This window comes from Nicotiana tomentosiformis, chromosome 3 (assembly GCF_000390325.3).
Source record: "Nicotiana tomentosiformis chromosome 3, ASM39032v3, whole genome shotgun sequence".
Lineage (NCBI taxonomy): Eukaryota > Viridiplantae > Streptophyta > Magnoliopsida > Solanales > Solanaceae > Nicotiana > Nicotiana tomentosiformis.
Genome location: NC_090814.1, coordinates 117,189,651 through 117,216,036, shown reverse-complemented (window position 1 = coordinate 117,216,036; position 26,386 = coordinate 117,189,651). Strand labels below are relative to the sequence as shown.

The 26,386-nt window shown below is 38.7% G+C and overlaps 2 protein-coding genes and 1 long non-coding RNA gene across 5 annotated transcripts; 1 reads left to right on the top strand and 2 right to left on the bottom strand.

Annotated features, from left to right (window-relative positions):
• Window positions 1–3,412: 3,412 nt before the first annotated feature.
• On the bottom strand, window positions 3,413–4,684 carry LOC117276536 (F-box protein At2g26160-like). Its single transcript, XM_070199054.1, has one exon. The coding sequence runs from the start codon at window positions 4,682–4,684 to the stop codon at window positions 3,413–3,415; it is 1,272 nt and encodes a 423-aa protein (XP_070055155.1).
• Window positions 4,685–7,497: 2,813 nt separating this feature from the next.
• LOC138908808 (uncharacterized) lies at window positions 7,498–10,452 on the top strand. 3 transcript variants are annotated; one of them, XR_011415223.1, is made up of 6 exons: window positions 7,498–7,649; window positions 7,728–7,797; window positions 7,876–8,092; window positions 8,363–8,427; window positions 8,599–8,687; window positions 9,971–10,452. It is a non-coding gene; the product is annotated as an uncharacterized lncRNA (long non-coding RNA). The 3 variants fall into 3 exon arrangements; XR_011415225.1 differs by lacking the exon at window positions 8,363–8,427; XR_011415224.1 differs by lacking the exon at window positions 8,363–8,427 and having other exon boundaries at window positions 7,500–7,649; window positions 8,630–8,687.
• A 12,626-nt stretch (window positions 10,453–23,078) lies between these two features.
• On the bottom strand, window positions 23,079–25,947 carry LOC138908391 (uncharacterized). Its single transcript, XM_070199053.1, has 2 exons — window positions 25,411–25,947; window positions 23,079–23,357 (listed from the first exon to the last, which is right to left on the bottom strand). The coding sequence occupies exons 1-2, from the start codon at window positions 25,945–25,947 to the stop codon at window positions 23,079–23,081; spliced, it is 816 nt and encodes a 271-aa protein (XP_070055154.1).
• Window positions 25,948–26,386: the final 439 nt, after the last annotated feature.

Genomic DNA, 26,386 nt, shown 5'->3' with positions numbered 1-26,386 from the left:
TACCTGAGGTGGGGCTAGTCTGATAGTGTTTTGTCTTGGACTGCTAGTGGTTTATGTTGTGCTCTCACTACTTTTTCGTTTTCATAGTACTGTATAGTTATTACCGGTTTTTATTGTATTTTCATATATTTGCTGTCTCTTATGATGTTGATATTATCTCTCTGGTTATTGTTGGTGATACGGATCTATTGTCTCTGTTTGTCTTTTTGAGCCGAGGGTCTCCCGAAAACAGTCTCTCTATTCCTCCGGGGTAGGGGTAAGGTCTACATACACTCTACTATCTCCAGACCCCACTTGTGAGATTTTACTGGGTTGTTTGTTATTTGCTTTTGGATATTTAAGCTGCGAAAAACACTTTGATCCATTGGAATTTCACGCTCGCAAAACAAAATCCAACTAAACATTAAACATGAGCTTGCCAATTCTTGACTAAAGTAACACTGAAACACACAAAATATTGTAAAAGATTTTGAGCTTGCCAATTCATAAAAGCATTTTCTCCTGCATCAACAAGATTTATCGATGTTCATATCACAGGTTTAAGTATGAAATTCATAGAGCCACATCTCAATCTGTAATATGAAGCTTCTTCAAGTATTAGCAGATACCTTCAACTGGCATTAAAATTGCCAAAAAACCTAACAAGTGAAGTGGTAGTTTATAGGTAATAAGTACACGATGTAAAGGCATAAAATATGGTAATTACACCGAATAAAGAAAATGAAAAGCTGGCCAAGGATGCACTTGCATGGACAGCAATTATTACTTGTAAGATGCTATAGCTTCTTGACCAAATTGCAGCTCTAGGGAGACGGTAAAAATCATCGATCAAGTACCAAGCAGGCCAGCAGTATTGAGATTTAGGAGCAACACAACCAATCCAACCATGATCGGACTGCGGAATGTGGGGGCTGAAAATGATATCTTACATGTACCCCTCCCATTAGAGATCATGATATGGAGAAGAGATACGAAGAATGCCAAAAGAAAGAGTTATAATCAACACAGCTCAAATGCTGCTAGTACCACAACGAGTGAGGTGGGGGTTAGGGGCACATCACGGGTTCAAACCTTGCCACAAACAAAAGTTCCGTAATCATTTGGACACGGGTGTAGGAGTGACACCACTATCCAACAAGTTTCAATTCGAACTGTGCGCCACTAACCTATGGAGAATTCTCAGTTATCAAAAAAAATAAAAAACAGCTACTAATGCCAACCATTAACCCATAACAACCTGCTAAGAGAAGATTATAAATCCATCAGTACAAGCCTTAGTCTCCCCCTAAACATGCTGTTAAGGGAATAAAGCGCCATTGATAGTAAAACAAAGAGATCAGCCAATTTAGAGGAAAACTAACACCCCTTGATGCCAAAAAAATACAGTAGCATTTCAACAGCTCTACATGATAATAACCATACAAGGAGAGTCCCAAATATGAATCGGGGTATAAATACCTGCTCTTGAACAGCACAAATCAATTTTAAAGATCAGCCAGCTTAAGACATGAAATCAGTGGGGTTACGAACTTTTTTTAAGAGAAAATGAAAGCAAAACTGGAAACTTCACTTTCTATGGCTATTCAAGACAAACGCTTCCTGGAAAGTCCAGCACAATATTAATCGGGAAACTGACATTTCTTTCCAACATATTCCCACGTTCCAGAAAGTAAACTATCTATAACCTATGTTGCTATGACGCTCTAAAAATATTGTAGGGTGCGTGTCGGATCCTCCAAAAGTAGTGCATTTTTTAAAGATCCGACACGGGTGTGACAACAATTTTGGAAAGTCCGAGCAACATAGTCTATAACACTTTAATATCGCAACTACCACTAATTGGTCACAGTATCCTGAATTATGGACAAAATTGCTAACAAAATTTTCAACTCAACGAATGTAGCAGAAGAGCCACTGTCTTTCCAACTAAGATATACTAGCCCCATCTTGACACCAAGTAAAGCTGCTTCAATCCGAGCTGAAAAGGCAATTACTAAATGGTCATAGTAGCAAGGGCCGATATCCTATTTACAGGCCAATGCTGCCACATTCAGAAAGCTACAATGAGCAGTTCGGAAACTAAATGTAATTGAACTTATCATTTACTAACGCACCCTGAACTAGGGAGAAACTTTCCCAAAACCAAGTTTTGACAGCAAATAAATTCACAGGTACCACAGAGGATTTATACCAGCACTAAGAAAGTTATATTTAAGAAGATTCTATTCTACATTTCACATCGCAACTTTGCAAGGAACAGTGAGAGAACAGATAATACATATGCCTTAGAGCAGCCATGTAGCAAATGCCTCAAGGACCAGCATGTACTTGAAAAAACTATTACGAATGGGAACATTAGATACATAACAGAAGCAAGAATGTGCCTTCTGTGAGGCAGTTTCTCACCTTGAAGAACTATGAGTAAAATTAGATGCAGTTACACAGCACATGCCATTTCACTTTAGATTGTTTTATTCCTGGAGCCTTTTCGGGATAATAACAAGTTCGAGTGTCCATTGAAAGAGCTAGGTCAGCTTGAATTAAATCCACCTAGGTTGTCATCCCCACACTGAAAAACCAAATTCTCATGTAGAGCAGCATCAACCAAAAGACCTCAAGCATGAAACTTAAACACTAAGCCACTTATCCTTCTTGGCTGCGTTTCAAACAGCATAAATAGATTAGGACAGTAAGCACGGCATGAACACTAATTGCCTCGCTTTTATATTTCCTACTGCTCTCAATTGAGTCTTTGACCATGGTTACTATGACCCAGCTGAAGAATACTTCAACCCTCTCTTCCATATATATTTCTTTCCACTAATCAATTTCAACTCAAATTAGGGCCTCCTTCAGTAATTATTAGAAGCTTTACTTCCAACTTTACTATAAATCCAAGCAAATAACTTCTAAAAGCACAAGAAAAAAGGAAGAGCCAAAAAGAAAATGAACACTCTCCAAGTTCATAATCTGAAAGCAACCAATAATCCTAATTCCAATTAGATGTTTATGACAATGAAAACAGGAATCATAAATTCATCATATGCACTGTATGAGTAAAGCAAGGAATATAAGAGTTGCAGAAAGCATGAGGGAAAAGAGAGGAGAATATAAGCAAAACGTTCACATGAGTTTTTCATTTAAGTCTGCCTTCCCAAAATGGAAACGATACATCTAAATGGAAACAGGGTCTAGAGCTATCTAACAAACCCAATCAATCCAGTAACCAATTCTAGATACATAAAATTCCCTCCTAGAACAGACCTAAGATTAAAATCCATGTAAGTAAACTAAAGGACTAAACCGCAAACTTGACTTCAAATTAAGAACTCTGACTAAACATCTTCAGTTGGATGTACCATCGCAAATTTACTAATTCTGACACCAGGGAACCGTGATTACAGAATCTAAATCAACACAGAGTTGGTGTAACCCACATCGGTGGAGTAAAACGATTTAGGGAAAGACACTTATAGTGACCCTTAAAGGTGCCATATGCTATGTCGAAAATACCCATGTCCAAGCCGCCCCCTTCTTCATAGTCACTGTATTGTTCATAAAAATCATCAGTAAAATAAATACAATTGGGCTTAACTCCAGGAAATTGAGAAGCTTGGACTGACAGAGATGCATTAGCACCCAAAAAGAGGGCCATGTCCCCTATTTGTTTGGTCTCCGTCAATTTACCAGCAGCTAAATCAACCTCGTAAACTCGAAAAAAATTTGTGTGAAAAATGAGCTGCCCATCGAATTCGGGGACCTCCTCCTCATCATAAACTTCATCCTCATAGACAGGTGTGAATGGAAACCTGGACAGACACAAACCACCATGTCGCACAACTACAAGTAATGATCCTAGTGATTCTAATATGTAGTATTCAGCTCCCATGTGATATCCCATTTGATAGATATCCAGTGATGAAGGTAACTGAGCTACTCTTTGAGCCTCAGTTGGGTCAGTAACATTGCGAAGTAGCACATTGCCTTGCATATCAACTGCATAAAATTTGCCATCAAAGTAAACCACATCGCAATGTTGATCACGAGAATGAGGCTCATAGTTTTCTCTTCTAATCCTGGTCCATTTCAAGTCTCCTGGCCTCCAAAAACTGAGGTACTTATTTTCTCCCTCAATGACCATAAGAAGATAATCTGATGTTTTAGAAGGACTAGTGGACAAAACTGCCTTGTGAATAAAGTTCCATATATATTGAGTCTTGTTGCGGGTATAATCTTCAGTGGTATTTTGATGGGGCAGTTCAATCTGAACACCGGAAAAAGGATGTAGCAGACTAATTTCACCGTCTATTCCCACAGTGATAAGCCATCCCATAGACTCCAAACATCTTTTTCCGCTGGCTTGTGGTATCGTTGTCTTGAAAATCAAGTCATTGCAGAGGTTGAAGAACTTTCTACATGAACTAACGTCGCTTCCTTCTTCCTCAGCTAACATAAGCCATGGAACCCTAGGCAGGTCACTGTTAAAATTTTCCTTGGTGGCCGCAAGTCGCCAGGGTTTGCAGACAGCGGCGAAATTAAGGTAATCTTCGATCAAATTCAAACGCCTAGCAACGTGAACTAGCACATCATATTGAAGTTCTGACCAATTCGGTATCAAAGATGTACTACTACCTAATGTCCTTTTCTTCCTTGTCTTTCTTTTTCTTCTCCTCCTTTGTCCCATTCTTAGATCTAATAACCCCTCCTTCTATGTTCTTGAGAAATGAGTCCCTCTTATTTTGGGACAAAATCCAACTATAAATCCCTCTTGTGGGAGAAATTTTATTTTGAGCTAACTCAACCAACAAAACTTGTATTAGACAAGTGGAATAGAAGGTCCCACATGACAGACTCCTCTTTTCTCTCTCTTGCACTCCCATTTCACCATCCCTTTCTCATCTTCTTACCCAATTTTACTGAAAAGTGAACTCAAGATTACCTACGTATGCTCCTCTTTCTCTCTCAGTATCTTTCTCCTTTTTCTTCTTTCTAAAATGCATCATCTCTTTAAATTATTTGACTCAAATATGACTATTAAAGGGCAAAAAATGCATCATCTCTCCTCTTTCATCCCTCTCCTTGTCCAATGGTTTCAATTCAACTCAAACAACAAAATACTACTCCTCCGTTTCAAATTAGATTACATGGTTTGACTCGACACGGCTAAAAAAAAAAGAAGAGTATTACACTTCAATTTTCAAACATCGCAAAAAGTAGTACACATAAAATTCAAAACTAGAATCTCATATCATCACAAAAGAAAAGGTTAAAGATATTAGAAGTTGTACCCAAGCAGCAATACCAAAATAAACAAATAAATGTGACGTTGAGTTTTATCACTGCACACAAGTAACATGCCAGATTAATAAACTTCAACCAAACTATTGATCAGATTATTACAGAGGAACCGAAAAGCATAGTTATCTAAAAAATTATTGATTCTCCCACCAAAATATTAAACCCATCAGTTTTTCTCTTCGAAAATTTAGGGAAAAAGAAATTTTTAGTCATTTTTCTTTTTGAACTCTTGAATTACACAAGCATACACGAAAAACCCCCTAAAATCCAACTCTTCAGTTTCTTTTTGAAAATATTTTAAGAAGATAGAGGAGAAGAAACTCAGAAGTGAGAAAGAGAGAATTAAAGTTACTAGTTTTTTGTTTTGCCATTCAGTAAAATGGATAAAAAGATTAGAAAGAGATGGTGAAATGGGAAACGCATAGTGCAAGAGAGATAAGAGAGAGAGCCTGCCATGTGGGTCCCACTTTTTCACTTGTCAGAGAGCCTCATACAAGTTTTGTTGGTTGAGTGACTTGAGTCTCACTCAAAATAAAATTTCTCCTCTTATGGTATGTTTCATAATATTTCCCAGGAATTGGAGCTATAGAGCGTAATATTTTTGGGATATTAAATGTATTTTAAATATTAGGTATATCATAAAAACACTTTACGAACGGGTATATTATGAAACTTCTCCTCGCCAATCTCCCTTCTTAAGGGCAATTATGGTAAAATATGTGAAAGAAGGGCAATTTTAGACTTCAAATTAACCATAATGATAATTATGGTCTAATAGGTGAAATGAGAACAACTTTAAATAATTTGTAATAGGAAATTTTACCTCTTATAACAAATGTATACATCCTATTTATTATAAATCAAAATTATTTTAAAATGTTATTTTCTATAGTTATCTTTTATATTTTAGGCAGATACACTTGTACTTGTTCCGATTTTGACATTTCGGTCCCTGTATTCCATAAAGTTTCATTCAAATACTTGAACTTGATCAAAACTAGTATTTTAAACGCTTCTGACTATTGACCAAGCTTATGTAGTATAAATATAACTGAGGTGGACAAAATGTTTGGTATGCACGCGCCTAGTGAGCGTGAAATGGTGGTTAAATTAAAAAAAATAGACAAAAAAATTAAAAAGAGACAGAAACAAAAAGTATAACAACTCATATCATCTTTCAACCCACGAGCCTCTTCCAATTTGGCTCCGGCACCGCCCCCTTCTCACGTTCCACCGCTAAATAATACAGAGAAACAAAAGAACGTGATGTGCTTAAAAATCAAAGAGGAAAATGAGCTTGGCCTTTCTTTTTGAGTAATCTTGAAGTGGAAAAAATGGATTTTTTTTTTGCTTTTTGAATATCAACAAAATGCTCAATAGATAGCGAGCAAATGATTTGTCTACAGAGAGAGGTTATAATGTTTGACAAACGATATAGAGTAGAAAGCTTGAACCCCTAAATCCAAACTTGAAAAACCAAGATTATGGGTATATTTAGAAAATATAATTATCTGCTGCAACAATCTAAAGTATATACAGAGTGCAAAATTAAGGAAAAAAGCTCACATCCACTACCTCCCTCTACTCTTCTACCATCACCGCCACTACCTCCTTCTACTCTTCCACCATCATCGCCATATTTGGATTGTTTACATTGGATAGATTTGGGAGTTTTGACGTTTTCGGGAAGAATGGAGTAGAAAGAGGAGGTAAAATAGAGAAAGAAACTTTGAAGGGTGAAAAAAAGTAGCTTGTCACCATGTGAGAATTTGTGAGCTTTCAAGGTTGGAAATGGTGGTGATGGGTGAAAGAGAGAGTTAGGAATGTGGAGAGAGAGGAGAAAAGATGCGGGATTCCTATTTTTATTTTTATTTTTGTAATTTATAAACCATAATTTTTTTGTAAAAGTAAATTATGATATGGATATTACTTATCTAGGTGACTCGGATGTGTCATCCATATCAGGGAGAGTGAACAACACACACAACAGAGGTGTTTAAAATACTAGTTTTGATCGAGTTCAAGTGTTTGGATGAAACTTTAAGGAATACAGGGACCGGAATGTCAAATCGGAACAAGTACAAGTGTCTCCTATGCTATTCTGCCTATATTTTATAGCAAAATAGGTATTTACGGTATACACTACTATTAAGGAGTTAAATACGCTATTTATATTTTTCTCTCTCTTTCTTTCAGTTATTCTCTCTCAAAATCTCAGTAAAATACTTTTACTTTCTCTCTCCACTATCTCTTTCTCTCTCACAACAAGACTGAGATAATTGTTAAAGCATAATTCTCTCTCACAACATGATTCTTTCTCACATTCAACGTTTTTGCTCCAAATATTCGTGGTAATTGTTAATTTTTTTGGCTGGTTCACGCTTCTTCTTTTTCTCTTCACTTTTTTTTTAAATTTTTACCATTGTTAGGTTTTCAGCAAAAAACTTCAAACTTCGTCTTCAATGGCTGATTCAATAATTCTGAAGAGGGTTACACGAGGTATACCCATTAAAACACTAAATTTTGATGGGCCATCTTTCGATTTACGAATCACTCAAGAGGAACTTGTATTTGCAGGTTCATCAACAACCATGGAAGTCGAGAGGCGAACAAAAATACGCAATGACCCTATGAAACAAGGTCAAGATGAGAAATCTTCGAAAAAATCATTAATTCCTGATGTTCCTCACGTTTCTATACTGTGTAAAAGAGAAGAAAACTTATCGATGTTGCTTCTGGGAGCAAGGGAAAAGAGGTCGCTAAAGGAAGTAGCTCGAAAATACGGAAGGACAAGGTATTTTAGATGTATTTATATATATTTGAGTCTACTTACACTGATTTTAGTTTGTACAACGATTTTTTTTTTTGTATTTAGATGTATTTTTATGTATTTGAGTTCATAAAATAATAATTTTAAATACACCAATCGTTTTGTCATTATTGCCATAACTCAAGGTTGTATTTTTGTCATAATCAATGTATTTAGATATATTCATGACTGAGTTATGTATTTATGTATTTACTGTTTTGTATGTACTGTATTTTGTATGCATACAATGACAAGGCACAAACTGATGCTTTTGATGTTGTGTTTGTTTCAAATGTGCCTCAACAACGATCTTGGAACATGTATGCATTCAATCCCTTTTTTTATTCTTGTATCATTCATATACATATATATATATATATATATATATATATATATATATATATATATATATATATATATATATATATATATATATATATATATATATATATATGTTGTATTTGATTGTTATCAATCTACTTTTTTGCAAGGATTGTGGGTTGTATGTCGCAACATATGCAGAGTATTTGAGCACTTGTGGATTGGTCCCACAAATAGCCTTTGATCCTAATTTACTCCGGTAAGATATAGTGCACTCATTTAGAACTATGCTATGCGGAAGTTAGATACCAATGCGATAAGTGACAATGAAGCACCGACAAATATTGTTAGGCTAATCATAAAATCGGATACATCTGTGAGGATAGTTATAAAATAGTTTTCTGTTTTGCAGATTGTATTTTCAGCTTATTACTGAATTATTCATGGTTTTACACAACCTTTGTTTTGAATACATGAATGCGTTTTTGAGGCTACAACAACTGTTATTATGAATACATTCATTTTTTTATATACTTCTATATTCAAATTCTCATGATTCAAGAATCTATTTTAACTTTACTGTTTTTTTAAAAGTGCTGAAAATAATGTAATTAGATGTGATTGTATTCACAGTATTTTAGTTATTCTGAATACATGAATTTTTTTAGTTCTTTCTGTAATCAATTCATATTTAGTTGTATTTATCTATGTTTGAAGTATAGTAAAAACTTTGTTGAAATACACTGAATGTACAGGAACCACTTACAGTATATACACATGTCATGTATGTATTATGCTATATTTCTATATTTGTGTAATCATGTACATAGCTGTATTATGTATTCAAATGTATTTTGAATTGAATTATAACAATGTATTTAGTCACATATAGTATATATACATGTCGTGTTATACATATACATACATATATATATATATATATATATATATATATATATATACATCATTTTTAAGGTATCAGAAAACTTAACAGTAATATCTTTAGTCATGTACATGGTTATATTCTATATTCAAATGTATTTTGAATTGAATTATAACAATGTATTTAACCACTTACAATATATATACATGTCATGTTATACATATATATATATATATATATATATATATATATATATATATATATATATATATATATATGTATACACATCATTTTATAAGGTATCAGAAAACTTAACAGTAACGTATTTAGTCATCTACCTTTAAAAAATTCATCTAGGAACAATCAAATACATCTAGAAACCAATAAGTAATAGAAAATCTTAAACACATCCAAAAACAGGGATTGGAGGAATTAAAATCAGAATATCAACTAATTCTTACGTGGGGCATTTCTACAAGTACGCTTATTATGTCCACCCTGCGCACATATACTACACGTATGTTGACTCTTCTTCTGAAGCAATTCACTTAATGTCTTATCGCGCTTCTTTTTTGGTCTTCCAGGAGGTCTCTTCCATTTGGGTAGTAAGACAACTTCCTCTAATATATGTGCTGGTATATTCCATTCATTTTGGTCAGGGAAATGATACATGGGGAACTCGTATGTCATTACAACAGACTTTGATTTGTAATAGTCCGAGCAATAATCATCCGGTACTAGAAATTTGCTTTTCAAGACAGCCCAAGCAAGTAGGTATGGTAGCTCGTCCACTTGGAACATCCCACAACTACAAATTTTCTTTTGGAGGCAAACATTGTAATACCTTCATTCATCATTCACCATGTGCAAGTATTTAGTCGATGGTACAACCTACATTAAACTGAGAAACATCAGTTTTGGACATATGTAAAAAAATATTGTTTGTCCATGAATACATGGAGTACACATCGTATGCATGGATACATGCAGTAGGTTGATTACATATCGTATGCATGAATACATGCTTTCAATAAATATTTATATTACAGGCTATATTCATATATGTATTAATCTATCACATCGTAACTTTCTTATACATTACACCATAATTTCAAATAACATATAAATTATACCGATTGAATGCATGATTTTAATACAGGTTGTATTCATGTATTCATCCGGCATAAGTACGTGATGTATGACTATATCTTTATTTTGTCAATGCAAGTAATTATAGCAAACTAACAAAATCTTACAGTCACACGTGTAGATAGTGCTTCATCCCAGAATAATAAATTAGCACTGTTAAGCTTGCCATCTAGTAAATCAAGTTATTAAATATTCTGTAAATACCTGTATCAATGCCGAGCAGAAAAAATTTCTATCAATGACGGTTGAATCAAAACCTCAAACTATCTCAGGAAAAAAAAATTGACTGAATCTCTGAAGCTCTATAGATTGTGTTATGTTGAAGCTGGATATATAATGCTCTGTTTTTGTGTCTAGCATCTGAAAAAATATGCTAATTAATTGGGTTGATAATGAGGCGTGTTAGAATTGATTTTGTTGAGTTATATTATGAGTGTATCACGCTAATTGATCCTCTTTCCGTCATTAGACAGTTGGACAGACCTATTTTAAGTTGATTGTCATTACTGTATTCATGAATACATAGCACGAATATAGCAACATACAGTCACATACAGCTGGACTCTCCTGTATTTTAGGCGATTTTTGCTACTGTATTCATGAGGTTTGTAAGGGTTCGGGTTGAAATCGGAATACTTAGTTCCTTAATAGTGCCCTAAGGTGGCCAAGTTTGACTCGGGTCAATATTTTAAGTAAATAACCTCGGAACCGGGATTTAAAGTTCCAATAGGTTCGTGTGATAATTTTGGACTTGGGCGTGTGTACGGATCGAGTTTCAAGTGATCCGGGAGTATTTCAGCGCTTAATGTAGAAAGTTAGTTCATGGAAGGTTTCTAGTTCTTTAAATGTAGTTTAGAGTAGACTTTGGTGTTATCGAGATTTGTTTGGGATTTCAAGCCTAGAAATAGGTCCGTATGGTGATTTATGACTTGTACGCAAATTTTAGTGTCATTCTGAGTAGATTAAGTGAAATTCGGACACATTCAGCCAAGTTTGAATGTTTGAAAGTTGAATGAAAAGTTTTGACCATCGACTCATAGTTTTGGTGTTGTTTGACAAGGTTTAAGACCTCGACATAGTTCGTATTGTATTTTAGGACTTGTTGATATGTTTGAATGGGGTCCTGGGGGCCTCGGATGAGAATCAGAGTGAAAACAGATTTGGAACTTGGACTTGGAGAGTTGTTGTTGCTACTGAAGTTTGGTGTCACCACACCTGCAGAGGGAAAGGCTGTAGGTGCGGTCACGCAGATGCAAGGGATGGGCCGCAGATGCGGAATTGGCCAATATGTCCTAGGAGCGCAGGTGAGAGGAATATTCCGCACATGTGAGGTCGTAGATGCGGAATTGGCCAAGATGGACTGGGAGCACAGGTGCGCCTTGTGGCCGCAGAAGCGAAAGCGCAAGTACGCCTTTTGGATCGCAAAAGTGGAGACTGTTGGCTTAAGTTAAAGGCGCACATGCGCTAGATTTTCCGCAAGTGCGGAGCCGCAGAAGCGACTGTTGGTCCGCAAAAGCAGAGATCGCTGGGCAGAATTGATTTTTATATGGGACTTGGTCCCTTTTCTCTCATTTTTCTACTTGGTCTTGGGCGATTTTGAGAGCATTTTGTGGGGGGAACTTTTATCAACATCAAAGGGTAAGTGATCCCTATCAATTCTTGAGTCAAATACATGGATTATGAGTATATTTAGCATGAAATTAAGGGAAAACAATTGTGGGATTTTGTTGGAACCTAGGGTTTTGGTAAAAATAAGATTTGACCACAAAATAGATTATGTAATTGAGAATAAATTATATATTTGAGCTCGTGAGATCATGGGTAACATTTATATTCAAAAACTTTCGGAATCCAGGCACATATGCCCGGGGGTGTATTTTAAAAATCTTCCAAATTAGGTGGGGTAATTATAACACGTGAGGTTGAAGAGACGGATTGACGACTTGGAACCGAGGTAAATCTCTTGCCTAACTTTGTAAGAGGGAACTTATCCTTTAGGTGTATTAATTGTTGTGTGCTACTTGTTGTGGGGAGCTACGCATGTACGAGATGACGAGAGTTCGTACGTAGCTATATTCATGACATGTCCGTGTAGACACAGATTCACATTGTCACGGCCCAATTTCCCCTTCGTGTGACGTCGTGACGACACCTAGTCTCTACAACTAGGTAAGCCTAACATTTTGCGGAATAATAAAATAAAAATATAAATTTAACCAACTATTCAAAAATACACAACAAATCCCAAAATCCGGAACATCATGAATCACAAACTACAAAAGAAAAAATCTAGTGTCTCTATATATCAGAATCTAACAAGGAAAAATACAGAAGATAATGGACATGAGAAAGAGTAGAAGGGGACTCCGAGGTCTGCGGACGTGACAGATATACCTTGAAGTCTCCAAGGCTATCCCAGCTCACTGATAGTGCGGTTGATAAGGTGTACTTGGATCTGCACACGAAAAACATGTGCAGAGAGTAGCATGAGTACACCACAATCAGTACCCAGTAAGTGCCAAGCCTAACCTCGGTCGAGTAGTTATGAGGTTAGGTCAGGGCCCTACTGGTAAATATATAATAAAAATAATATAAAGTGTAATACCGTAATAAAATAAAGGCTGAAATTTAACAACAATAAAATCATAGTAGGTAACAGCTCAGTACACAGAAACACAACAAGGGATCTCCCGTGATACCGTCTCGTAGTCCCAAACGTAAATGTGCAGGGGGATCTCCCGGAATACCATTCCGTAGTCCCAAAGTAAATATGCAAGACATGGGGAACTCCCGGAATACCGTTCCGTAGTCCCAAAGTAAATATGCAGTACATGGGATCTCCCGGAATACCGTTCCGTACTCCCAAAGTAAATATGCAGCGTAAACGATAGAAATACAACTACATCACGAAATTCTTACGATTTAGACTAAGTACCAGTTAGTGAAGAAGCAGGAAATTCACTAAGCAAGCTGCACATAATGCACATAAACAATTAAGATACGTAGACATGTTGTATTAGACTAAACATGATACCTACACATATTGGAATAACTCAATTAAGAATGAAAATAGATTAGTACTCATTAAAATGGTATAACTCAAAATAACACAAAAAACATGTCGCTGCTCAGTAAGAAAATCAGGTTTCACCACAACTAGCCCGTGTACGTACTCGTCACCTCACGTACACGGCGCTGACATATCACAATAGTTCCAAATCTTAAGAGAATTTTCCCTACACAAAGTTAGGCAAGCCACTTACCTCGAGTCAAGCTCAATTAATCGGTCACAATGCCTTTCCCACGAATATCGGGCTCCGAATGGCCCAAATCTAGCTAAAAGTAATTACGTATCATAAATACAACAATAATAGACTCATCTAATTAACAAAATCAATATTTTAACAAAACTTCCGAAATTAACTCAAAAATTGCCCGTGGGCCCACTTCTTGGAATCGGGTTCGTAAAATACGAAAGGTCGTTCACTCACGAGTTCACTCGTATCAAAATTCACCAAATCTGATGTCTAAATCCCAATCAAAACTCAGAATTTCGTTTAGGGAAGTTTTCCCCCATTTTCCCCAACTTTTCAATCCAAAACCGAAATTAAATGGAGAAAACAACCATAGATTAATGAAATATGGCAGTCCTGATCGTCCTGATCCCGCTGCTCTGGAGTACCGGTGACGGGAGTCTGTGCTCGTTCCCCGGCCTGAGATATGGCAGGAGCAAGTGCAATCAATCATCCTGATCTAAGGTGCTGAACATGCTCAGAAACTGGGCTAGAGTCTCCTGGAGGGTTGGTGCAGAAACAGGTACCTCAGGTGTATGCCCTCCAGCTGGAGCTACTGTGGGCTCCTCTGTAGTAGCTCGTGTGGGTGCTCTGGTTGAACCACGTGGGCGTCCTCGGCCTCTACCCCATCCCTGACCTCTCGCGGCTCTAGCAGGGGGTGCGTGTACCTGTTCATCAGATCCGCTTGTACGTGTCCTCACAATCTGTGAGAGAATAGAATACAAAAGTTTAGAATCTTTGAAGTCAACAAATTTTTCGCACGACAAGGAATCAAAGTAGTGAAAGTTTCCTAACAGTTCCATAGCCTTTCGAAGATAAGTACAAACGTCTCCGTACCGATCCGCGAGACTCTAATAAACCGGCTTGTGACTCATGACACCTACGAACCTAGAGCTCTGATACCAACTTGTCACGTCCCAATTTTCCCTCTATGTGACGTCGTGACGACACCTAGTCTCTACAACTAGGTAAGCCTAACATTTTCCGGAATAATGAAATAAAAATATAAATTTAACCAACTATTCAAAAATACACAACAAATCCCAAAACCCGGAATATCGTGAATCATAAACTACAGAAGGAAAGATCTAGTGTCTCTATATATCAGAATCTAACAAGGAAAAATACAGAAGATAATGGACATGAGAAAGAGTAGAACGGGACTCCGAGGTCTGCGGACGTGGCACATATACCTTAAAGTCTCTAAGGCTGTCCCAGCTCACTGATAGTGCGGCTGATAAGGTGCACCTGGATCTGCACACGGAAAACATGTGCAGAGAGTAGCATGAGTGCACCACAATCGGTACCCAGTAAGTGCCAAGCCTAACCTCGGTCGAGTAGTGACGAGGTCAGGTCAGGGCCCTACTGGTAAATATATAATAAAAACAATATAGAGTGTAATACCGCAATAAAATAAATGCTGAAATTTAACAACAATGAAATCATAGAAGGTAATGACTCAATACAGAGAAACACAACAAGGGATCTCCCGAGATACCGTCTCGTAGTCCCAAATGTTAATGTACAGGGGGATCTCCCGGAATACTGTTCCGTAATCCCAAAGTAAATATGCAAGACAGGGGAATCTCCCGGAATACCGTTCCGTAGTCCCAAAGTAAATATGTAGTACAGGGGGATCTCCCAAAATACCGTTCCGTAGTCCCAAAGTAAATATGCAGTACGAGGGGATCTCCCGGAATACCATTCCATAGTCCCAAAGTAAATATGCAGTACATGGGGATCTCCCAGAATACCATTCCATAGTCCCAAAGTAAATATGCAGCGCAAATGATAGAAATACAACTACATCATAAAATTCTTACGATTTAGACTAAGTACCAGTCAGGGAAGAAGCAGAAAATTCACTAAGCATGCTGCACATAATTCACATAAACAATTAAGACACATAGACATGTTGTATTAGACTAAACATGATAGCTACACATATTGGAATAACTCAATTAAGAATGAAAATAGATTAGTACTCATTAAAATGGTATAACTAAAAATAACAGGAAAAACATGCTGTTGCTCAGTAAGAAAATTGGGTTTTACCACAACTAGCCCGTGTACGTACTCGTCACCTCACGTACACGACGCTCACATATCACAGTAGTTCCAAATCTTAAGGGGATTTCCCCCACACAAAGTTAGGCAAGCCACTTACCTCGAGTCAAGCTCAATTAATCGGTCACAATGCCTTTCCCATGAATATCCACCTCTGAATGGCCCAAATCTAGCCAAAAGCAATTACGTATCATAAATACAACAATAATAGACTCATCTAATTAACTAAATCAACATTTTAACAAAAATTTTGAAATTAACTCAAAAATCGCATGTGGGGCCCACTTCTCGGAATCAGGTAAAAGTCATAAAATACGAAAGCCCGTTCACTCATGAGTTCACTCGTACCAAAATTCACCAAATCCGATGTCTAAATCCCAATCAAAACTCAGAATTTGGTTTAGGGAAGTTTCCCCCCATTTTCCCCAACTTTTCAATCCAAAACCGAAATTAAATGGAGAAAACAACCATAAATTAATGAAATACAACCAAAAACGAGTTAGGAATCGTTACCCCAAAGCTCTCTCTGAAAATCCCTCAAAGAATTGCCAATTTCCAAGCTCCCAAGTCCAAAAATGGAGAAATGACTCAAGCCCTCGAAACTCTCTATTTTCTGCCCAGCGAACTCGCTTCTGCGAGCCCAGAACCGCACCTGCGGTACTGCTTCTGCGGCTAGGACGCCGCACCTGTGAGTTTTCATAAAACTCCAGAGCCCGCACTTGCGGATGCGCTTCTGCGCTCAATTGTCCGCTTCTGCGGAACCTTGGGTCCTTCTCATCTCCGCATCTGCGACTGCCCTTCCGCAGATGCGGCTCCGCTCCTGTTGCTCACTCATCGTGTCTGCGATCACTGACTCCCCGGTCTAAACAGACCTGCGATCCCAGCCTCGCTTCTGCGAGGCTGCACCTGCGGATTTCCCACCGCAGGTGCGAAAACACCACAACTAGCAACTTCAAAATTCTTCTAAGTCCAAGCTTTCACCCGTTAAGCACCCGAAACTTACCCGAGGCCCCTGGGACCTCGACTAAAAATACCAAACAATCATAAAATATCATACGACCTAAGTCGAGCCCTCAAATCATATCAACTAACGCTAAAATCACAAATCATCCTCCGATTCAAACTTAAAGAACTTGAAACTTTCAAAGTCGACAACCGACGCTGAAACCAACCAAACCACGTCTGATTGACCCTAAATTTTGCACACAAGTCATATTCAACATTATGGACCTACTCCAACTTCCGGAATTGGAAAACGACCCCGATATCAAAAATTCCTCTACCGGCCCAAAACTCCAAAAAATTGACTTTCGCCATTTCAAGCCTAAATGAGCTACGGATCTCCAAAACACAATTCGGACACGCCCTTCAGTCCAAAATCACCTAACGGATCTAACGAAACTGACAAAATTCCATTCCAAAGTCGTCTTCACATAGTTTCGACTACGGTCCAAATCCTTAGGCTTAAGCTCCCATTTTCGGGACTAAGTGTCCGGGAACACTCCAAAAACCAAAACGAAGCCTCCCGACAAGTCACAATAGCAGAAATAGATGCGGGGGAAACAGTAAATAGGGGATCAGGGCTATTACTTTCAAAACGACCGGCCAGGTCATTACACACATAATGCCTTTAATTGTGCTTTTTTATGCCTATCATGTGTATTAATTATCTTGCTTAGGACTGAGATTGAGAATTTTAATTAAAGACATCAGCATAGTCTCTTACTTTAGCATAATTGGGAAATATTTAATAAACGATGGATTCATGTCTTCTCGTCTCGCATGTATTTCCGTGAGCGTGGTAAAGTTCTCTACTCTTATAGGATCAGGCCGTTCGCCTCGGCAGTGAAATGAATTACTGTTATGGGATCAGACTGTTCGCATTGGCAGGCTGGTAACACTACTCTTATGCGATCTGCCCGTTTGTCTTGGCAGCTTCGTGCTTAATAATTTGAAACTAGATTTGTTTTGGTAACTAATGAGTTAGCGCATTCAAGGCCGATTATGACATGTTTAAGGATTTGAGATAGACTCATTTGTGGAATTACTATAGTTACTATTATTTGCTTCATTGCTACTTGTTTTACACTCACCAGGTCTACTTTTATGTATTTCATTTATTATTTGACCTCTAGTAAGTGTCAAATCGACCCCTCGTCACTACTTCTTTGAGGTTAGACTAGATACCTACTGGGTACGCATTATTTTCCGTACTCATGCTACACTTCTGCACTGATGTGTAGGTGTTCTCGTCCAATTTCACTCCTTAATTCGAGGTTATGAAAAATGGTCGATGCAATAATAGTACCCAACACGAGTCGGGGTCGAATTCTATAGGGAGCTGTATGTATGGGAGTTAGTAGCATATATCTTAGTGTGTGAATTTGAATATCTAAATTTGCACTTCCGCAATATTTGGTTTTGTTTGAAAATCTAAATTAAACTACGATTGCAATTCAAAGAAGGAAACTAGGAAATTGTGTTTGTTGTTTTTCAAATGATATAAAAGGCCTAGGGATATGACCTTCACCTAGGTGTTTACCTAATGGGTAGTAAACTTTAAAACTTGTTTTATTGGTCGGGGTATATTATAGCTATCAACACTCGGTTACCCACTTAATACCTCTCGGTCAGGTAGTGATTTTGCCCAATTTGGCTTTCTCAAGTCCAAATGAGTATTGAACAAAACGGTTGATACAAATATCAAGTTGGTTTTTACTATCTCTAGGTTCAACCCTTTAATTGGATTTATCAACCTCTCGATTGACCCAATTTCTTGTTAGCCAAGTTTTTCTAGACTAAGTCTCTCTTTCTCAAGTAGAGACCAAGTCAAATAGGCATGAACTAATATTTGCACCATTAATTCTACAAATAAAATCAAGAACAAGGCTAAAAATAATAAATACCTAACCATAAATAAGTAATAAATCAAACACCCATTAAGTTTACACATTAGGGCTGGGTCACAAACCTAGTGAAAATCTAGCTACTTATGATTAAATTGGAAGAAAAAGAAGAAGAAATAATAATTAAATCCATATTGATAATTAAAATGATGAAATCAATATTCAAAAAGTTCAAAATAGCAAAAACCACTAAAAAGAGTAAAAGAAACCGTCTACTGTAGCGTATGTGATGTCAAAAGTTAACCTTAAAACGTGAAACTCTTCTATTTATACAGAGCTTGAATTTTCGGACAAAAATACCCTTTCGGAGGTTCTGCGTCCGCACAATTCCATGTGCGGTCCGCACTTTTCTTCAGCTTGACAGGAGTGGAAATCTACGACCGCATAATTCTGATCTGCAGCCACACTGCTTTCTTTCTGCGGTTCGCACAATTCTGAGTGCGGCCGCACCTTGCTCTTCTTCTGCGACCGCACAATAATTGTGCGGTCCGCACTTTGAGATGCACGTTCTCTGAACTTTTGCTCCAACCCATCTTCTGTGGCCGCATAATTCATGGGCGGACTGCACTTTGCACCAATCTCTGATGGATTTTTCTTCATAACCTGCGGTCACAAATGATATTCTGCGGTCCGCACTTTTGAGCTTTTTTGCTTGTTTTTTCTTGAGTTCAGATTACTCCTTATTGAGTTGGATTTTTATCTTGGGAGCTCATCTTCCAATATTCCTGCAATTAAGTACATTTTATTAGTTTTCAGGAACACAATTAAATGCTTTTGGACTAAAACGAAAGCTAAAGGGCGTTAATAAGTAGTCAAAATCCCTGCTTATCAACTCCCCCAAACTTAAGCTTTTGCTTGTCTTCAAGCAAATAAAGTAATTCCCACCTCTACAAGTTAAGAGTTATTCCGGCTAATAAAAGGTGAGTCATTCACACATCAATTGGGACCAACAATTACCTACACCACTTATAAATTATCAACAAGGCAACAAGTTAAATTTTTAAGCACAAATAGTTCTAGTATGACACTGAAGCATCAAGAGTTGACTTTATTCACCAAAGAAGCCCACTCTTTCATGTAGGTTATTGTGGATCCCAAACTCCTCCTTCTCTACTCTCTGGTTGCCTATCTCACTTAAGAATATAGCATTCAATCCAAAGATTTGCGAAAGGTTCACTCATCTCTCTCAAAGGAATGTTGCAAGTACGGCTCTAAATACCATAGGCTTGCCCCTCGTGTAAATCACCACTAATGTAAGCTCACTCGGCTTGAAATCACGTAGGCCTTTTTCGAAATTCAATGAAGGCTTTTGGACTAAGGTTGGATATGCTATGATAGAATGGGTTCATCTTTCCTCAAGCACTCCATTTTCTTTTATCGGCTCATGCTTTGCCAACTCTTTGAGGCATTTTCTTTTCCTTAGGGGAACTAGAGAGACTTAACATCACTCTTCCTTGGTCGTGATATTCATTTTCTCCTTCTTTGCTTTCTCCATGCTTTGCATCATTACTTTTCTTTGAATCCCTTCAACTTTTCAACTTATTTACTTTCTTTTTGCATTTTTCTTTTTCTTGCTCTTCCTTCTCTTCATTTCTTTTCTCTTTTGTGCCTTGATACCTTTATTTTAAAACTCCTCGTCTCTCCCCCAAACTTACATTTTTAGCCAATTGTTTCACAAGAGTGTTAAGGAAAGCTTGGATGCCAAGAGAGGGTCGCGACAAAACGGGTAAAGGCTTGTAACATGATTATAAAATGAGAAAGGTTTTAGGCTCAAATGGGTTGACTAGGAATAACAACATTGGTGGGGAATGGAAAATTTCAAGCGGGTCAAGTAGAGCCTACAATCACTTCTCAAGCCAAGAAAAACTTAAACTTTCGCCTAGAAACACATTCGGGGCAAGTTCTAGACCATTCGCACGGGTACTTGGACTTGCAACAACAACATCTCACCTCTCATGTAGCTAAATTGTTAAAGAGGATAGAAGCGAGGTCCCATAATGACCATATTCAAGATTAAAAATCATTATGGTTCGACTAAACCACTCGATGATTGCCTAAGTCAACACAAGAGTCAAAAGGTCATTAACTAGAGCTATTTCTTTCCAAAAACCTTATTTTTAACCATAAGCATGTAGTTAAGTGTGTTGGTACCAAGTGAAGCATGTTTGACTCTTCGAGCATGACTCAATTAGGTCTTTTTATTCATTATTACTACTATTCTTACCTAAACACCAAAAACAGACTCAATACCTTAAGAAGGTTGTTATGCCATCCATCGTTGGGAAGAGTTACCCGATTCAGACAAAACACCTTTGGAAAGAACCGTGGAATGAAGAAAACCAAAGGCTTATTATCCACTAAAACATAAAAAGAATCTATTAAATCAAAAAGAAGATACTAATTCAAAAAGCAAATCCAAAAGAAGCTACTAAGTCAAAAGGAATTCAAACAAAAAGATAAAGAAGCTATAAAAAAAACTATTGAAAGCTAAACGAATATACCTAATAAGGGAATAAAGAGAATATATACATAATGGTAAAGAATAAGAAAATAGTAATAAGTTAATTACAAGCCAAATGTGTCATAGTTATTAAAATACAGAATAAAAATCATCAAAATGTCAAAGAAACTCCACCCCCCGAATAAATTTTCCCTAATGCTTTACAAAATAAGAGTCAACGAAGGGTGAGAGTGAAGAAAACTCCCTACGGCCCTGTGCCCATCTCTGTGTCCCCAGCAGTGGCACCGACCACAACCTCATCCAATTGGATCTCATCATCCTCAAGTCCGGGAGCGGTTGGGTTGGTGAACATCTGACGTACTGCCTCAGTAGTGTCACCAGCAGTGTCTGGCTCCTCAGACTGGCCAACTGGTGCTGTAAGAGTTGGGCTTGGGTGGTGCAGGTCTATTAACATGTCAAATGGAATGTCTCCGGCTGTTGCAAGCTTTGTAACCTGGCTCCGAAGCTCGTCCACTGACTTCTTAAATACCTGCCGCTTTCTCATTTTATTTACCTCTTTGCCCAACTCTTCAATCACAGCCCCATGCTGCACTAAAGTATTCATGACCGTGTTTTGATTTTCCAAGAGTTTCTTCAAAGTGTCATCAACTGTGGGGGAAATCTGTGGTACTGGAGAGGATAAATGTGCTGCAACATGACTGGATATGTCAGTCAACTTTGCAGTAGCTGTTTGCATCCAGTGTTTGAGGTTCCCCAGTGTCTGGGAGCCTCGCAGCATAGTAAGTGGAGTAGAGGGCATAGGTACCGGCTTTAAAGTCGAGCTGGAAGGCACTGAGGCTGAAGGTGGAGGCATAGTAGCTGCACTGGTAGAAATCTCGGCTGAAGTAGATGGCATATTAGCTGTCTCTATACCTACCACTGATGGCTCATCAGACTGGCCTACAGTGGTAGTCGGTTGACCCATTCTCTTCGGGTTGTGTACATCCATCAGAGAATACCAAGAGAAGGGCTTCTTCGCCCGAACCTTCGTGTCATAATCCATGGGCTCTACCCGTGCATCCGTAAGGTACTCAGTGATGGTGTTGGGATATGGGTAGGAAGTATCAGCCTGCCTGGTGACCACTGACATGTTGGCCGATATCATGACACCCATATTGATCGGGTACCCAGCCATAATAGAGGCGACTAGAACTGCCTGTGGAATAGGTAAGCTTGTCTCATTCTGGCACGGGTCTAGTCCGTTGCATACGAAGGTCTGCCATCCTTTAGCCTCAAAATTTAAGGTGTTCCACTGAATAGGAACCCTTGCAGTGATCCATGGTGGTGGTGGCCCCGGGGCTTCAAGAAGCTCAGCTAGCCATGGGCGAGCTGCATCATCCATCGCCAGCTTCTCCAAATACTGTGCTGGCTCAACATCCTCAAACTCCAAGTAGGAGTTTAGTGTGTGCTGGTCGAACCGCACCTTCAGATTTCTCACTTTTGTAAGTTTGGTCCCTTTCTTTATGTGTGCCACATTGGCATAGAACTCCTGTACCAAATACTCTTTGGCATCCACAACTGACTGGGTGAACCACATCCATCCTTTTCTCTATCGAAATGGCCTCAACACTTCTAGATTGTACTTGTCAAGATCTTTGATTTGGAATTATCACTCAAGAGTGAGCGATCTCACCGGCCACCACTCACGAAAGCTCGTGAAGGCATTTAGGCTCATAAAACGGTCCTCCCAGATCTCTTTCTTCTTCGACCTCTCAAGGACGAAAACCGTAGCATCACCCCTTCAACCATCGTCTGGAATATCATCAACAGCAGCTGCTGGTTCCTCAGGGACAGGTGTAGCAGAGGGCTTTGAAGCCTGACCTACACTCTCCGAACCCTCGCATGTGCTATGTCAGGAGTAAGGTTCGTCTATAAGTTGGTTCCTTCCCTGTGGCTGTTGTGGTTGTGATTGAATAGCAGGCTGCTCTTGCACTGAGTCGCCCTTCGATGTTTCCCGAGATGGGGAATATGAACTAGATTCGAAGGGCTCGGGTTGTCTTCCTCGGCCTGCTATAGCTTTCTTGCTGATTATCCTTTGGAGGGCAAGGGGTAAAGTTCTTTTACTTCTACCTCTGGAAGGTTTACCCCTTCCCTTTGATATGTCACCACGGCCACGAGATCTAACCATTTTCTGTAACAAGCAACAACAGAAGTCAGTTGTAATTCAATTATACACAGACAGTATATCACATTTCAGAACATGAGTGTCGTGTGGGGAAGTGCGGCCGCAGACTGGGTTGTGCGGACCACATAATGTGGAAGTGTGACCGCAGAGATGGAACTGCGGTCCACACAATTTTGAGTGCGACCGTAGATTTGAAGTGCGGTCCGCACATTTCTGAGTGCGACCGCACATTAGACTTTCCAAAAGTGCCAACTCTCTGATGATAGAGATTGGCCTGATCTGCGGCCACACACGCTTTTCTGCGACCGCGATGGAATTTCTACGGTCCGCACAATTTCAAGTGCGGCCGCAGAATTTAATTAACCAAAGACCCTAGATTACAACTTCTGCGGACCGCACAATTTCTTGTGCGCCCACAGATTTCAAAATCAAAATGATTAGGCTTCTAGGGTTTTCAAGTTTTGCATAGATTCAACATGGTATTAATAATTAAGCATGTAAATAAATTTATCCAGTCACCATAAAGTAATTAGGAGTTGAACCATTACAGATTAACCCTCACATGGTATTGAAATTGAAATCTATTGACAAATGGCCTAAGACTACTTGGAAGAAAAAATTGTAAATTAAACTAAGAAAATTGAAAAATTCTATGAGAAATTAAACATACCAGATATGAAGGAGTGCAACTAAATGATCACAGATATGGGTGGAGTGTGGCAGATGATTGAACAAATGATTTCAAAGTGTTAGAGTTTAGAGTGCTCATAGAGGGAAAACCTTGTACAGTAGCCCAAGGCTACTGTTTATACTAGCAGGCAAACTTTGAAAAACAAAGAAGGAGTGTGGCCGCAAAATTCCTTCTGCAGTCCGCACTCTATTACCAGAAGGCTCAGTAGCCTATGTTGATCTGCGGTCCGCATAATTTTTGGTGCTACATCAGATTTGGACTGTGGACCATATAATTCGATGTGCGGCCACAGATTGGCCATTTCTCTGACAGACCAAACTTCAGATAGTTTGCAATTTCCCATCTTAATTTGTGCGGTCCGCACAAGAATTGTGTGGCCGCAGTTGCCTTATACTGTAGCATTCAAAATTGTGCGGTCCGAACTTTTTCCACACTTAGCCAATTTTTCTGAGCACAGTTCCTGTAAAGCACACTCATTCGGGCAAAACACTTCAAATCCAGTTAGCATAAAATAACACCGATCTATAAAATAAGAAAAGAAAAAGAAAAGAAAAACATGGGTTGTCTCCCAAGAAGCGCCTGATTTAACGTCGCGGCACGATGTAGATTACCATCACTTTAAATGAATAACTACCACCACGTGGCCATCATCATCTTGTCCCAAATAATGTTTCACCCGGTGACCATTGGCTCGGAATACCTCATCATTTTTGTTCTTCAAGTCCAATACACCAAAAGGTGTCACACCCACAATTTCAAAGGGACCACTCCATTTGGATTTCAGCTTTCCGGGAAACATCTTCAATCGTGAGTTGAATAACAAAACAAGACCGCCCACCTTGAACTGCTTATTTTAGATGTATTTTTCATGAAGGTACTTCATTCTCTCTTTGTACAAGGACGAACTTGCATATGCATGGTACCAGAACTTATCCAATTCATTCAAATGTGCAACCCGCAAGTTGGCGGCTGCATCCCAATCAAGATTCAACTTCTTTAAACCCACATGGCTTTGTGCTCAAGTTCCACCGGAAGATGACAAGCTTTGCCAAACACCAACCGTTATGGAGACATCCCGATAGGAGTTTTGAAAGCAGTCCGATAAGCCCATAGTGCATCATCAACCTTCTTTGACCAATCTGTCCGGTTAGCATTCACTGTTTTGGACAAGATACTCTTTATCTCCCGGTTGGAGACTTCCACTTGACCGCTAGCTTGCAAATGATAGAGAGTCGTAAATTTATGAGTGACACCATACTTGCTAAGCAATGTGTCAAAATCCTTGTTGCAAAAATACGACCCCCCATCGCTTATGATAGCCCGCAGTGTACCAAATCGTGTGAAAATAATCTTTTTCAAGAATGTCACCACACTCGTCCCTTCATTGTTGGGTAGAGAAACGTCCTCAACCCATTTAGACACATAATCAACCGCAACCAAGATGTAGGTGTTTCCACAAGAACTCACAAAAGGACCCATGAAGTCAATACCCCACACATCAACGATATCGATCTCCAAAATGGTAGTGAGAGGCATTTCATTCTTCTTTGAGATTCCACCGGCCCGTTGGCATTCGTCACATCTTTTCACCATATCACTTGCATCTTTGTAGAGAGTGAGCCAATATAAACCACAACTTAGCACTTTAGCCGCCGTTCTTGCTTCACCATGGTGATCACCATAAGGCGAAGAATGGCAAGCCTCAAGAATAACATTTTGCTCTTCATCTAGTACACATTGTCTAATTACCCCATCCGTGCAAATCCGGAAGAGGTAAGGCTCATCCCAATAATAATCTTGACAATCCCGTTTGAGCTTCTTCTTTTGATTTGAAGAGAACTCATCCGGGATGATTCCACACACAAGGAAGTTTGCTAGATCGGCGAACCATTGCACTTCCTTCATTGAAATAGCCAAGATTTACTCATCGGGGTAGGAGTCATTAATTTCAAGGCCATCATGCGGCCTCCCCTTCTCCTCCAAACGAGACAAGTGGTCCGCCACTTGATTTTGACTCCCTTTCCGATCTTGAATGTCAATATCAAACTCTTGCAACAATAGCACCCATCTCATCAACCTAGCTTTTGAATATTTCTTGCTCATAAGATAATGAAGTGCCTCATGATTCGTATGAACAATAACCTTTGCACCCATCAAGTACGGGCAGAACTTCTCAATAGAAAACACAATGGCAAGGAGCTTTTTTTCGGTAACAGTGTAATTGACTTGGGCATCATTCAGGGTCTTACTAGCATAGTAGACTGGATGAAAAATCTTGTTGATACATTGCCCCAAAACTTCTCCAACCGCTAAATCACTAGCGTCACACATGAGCTCAAAAGGA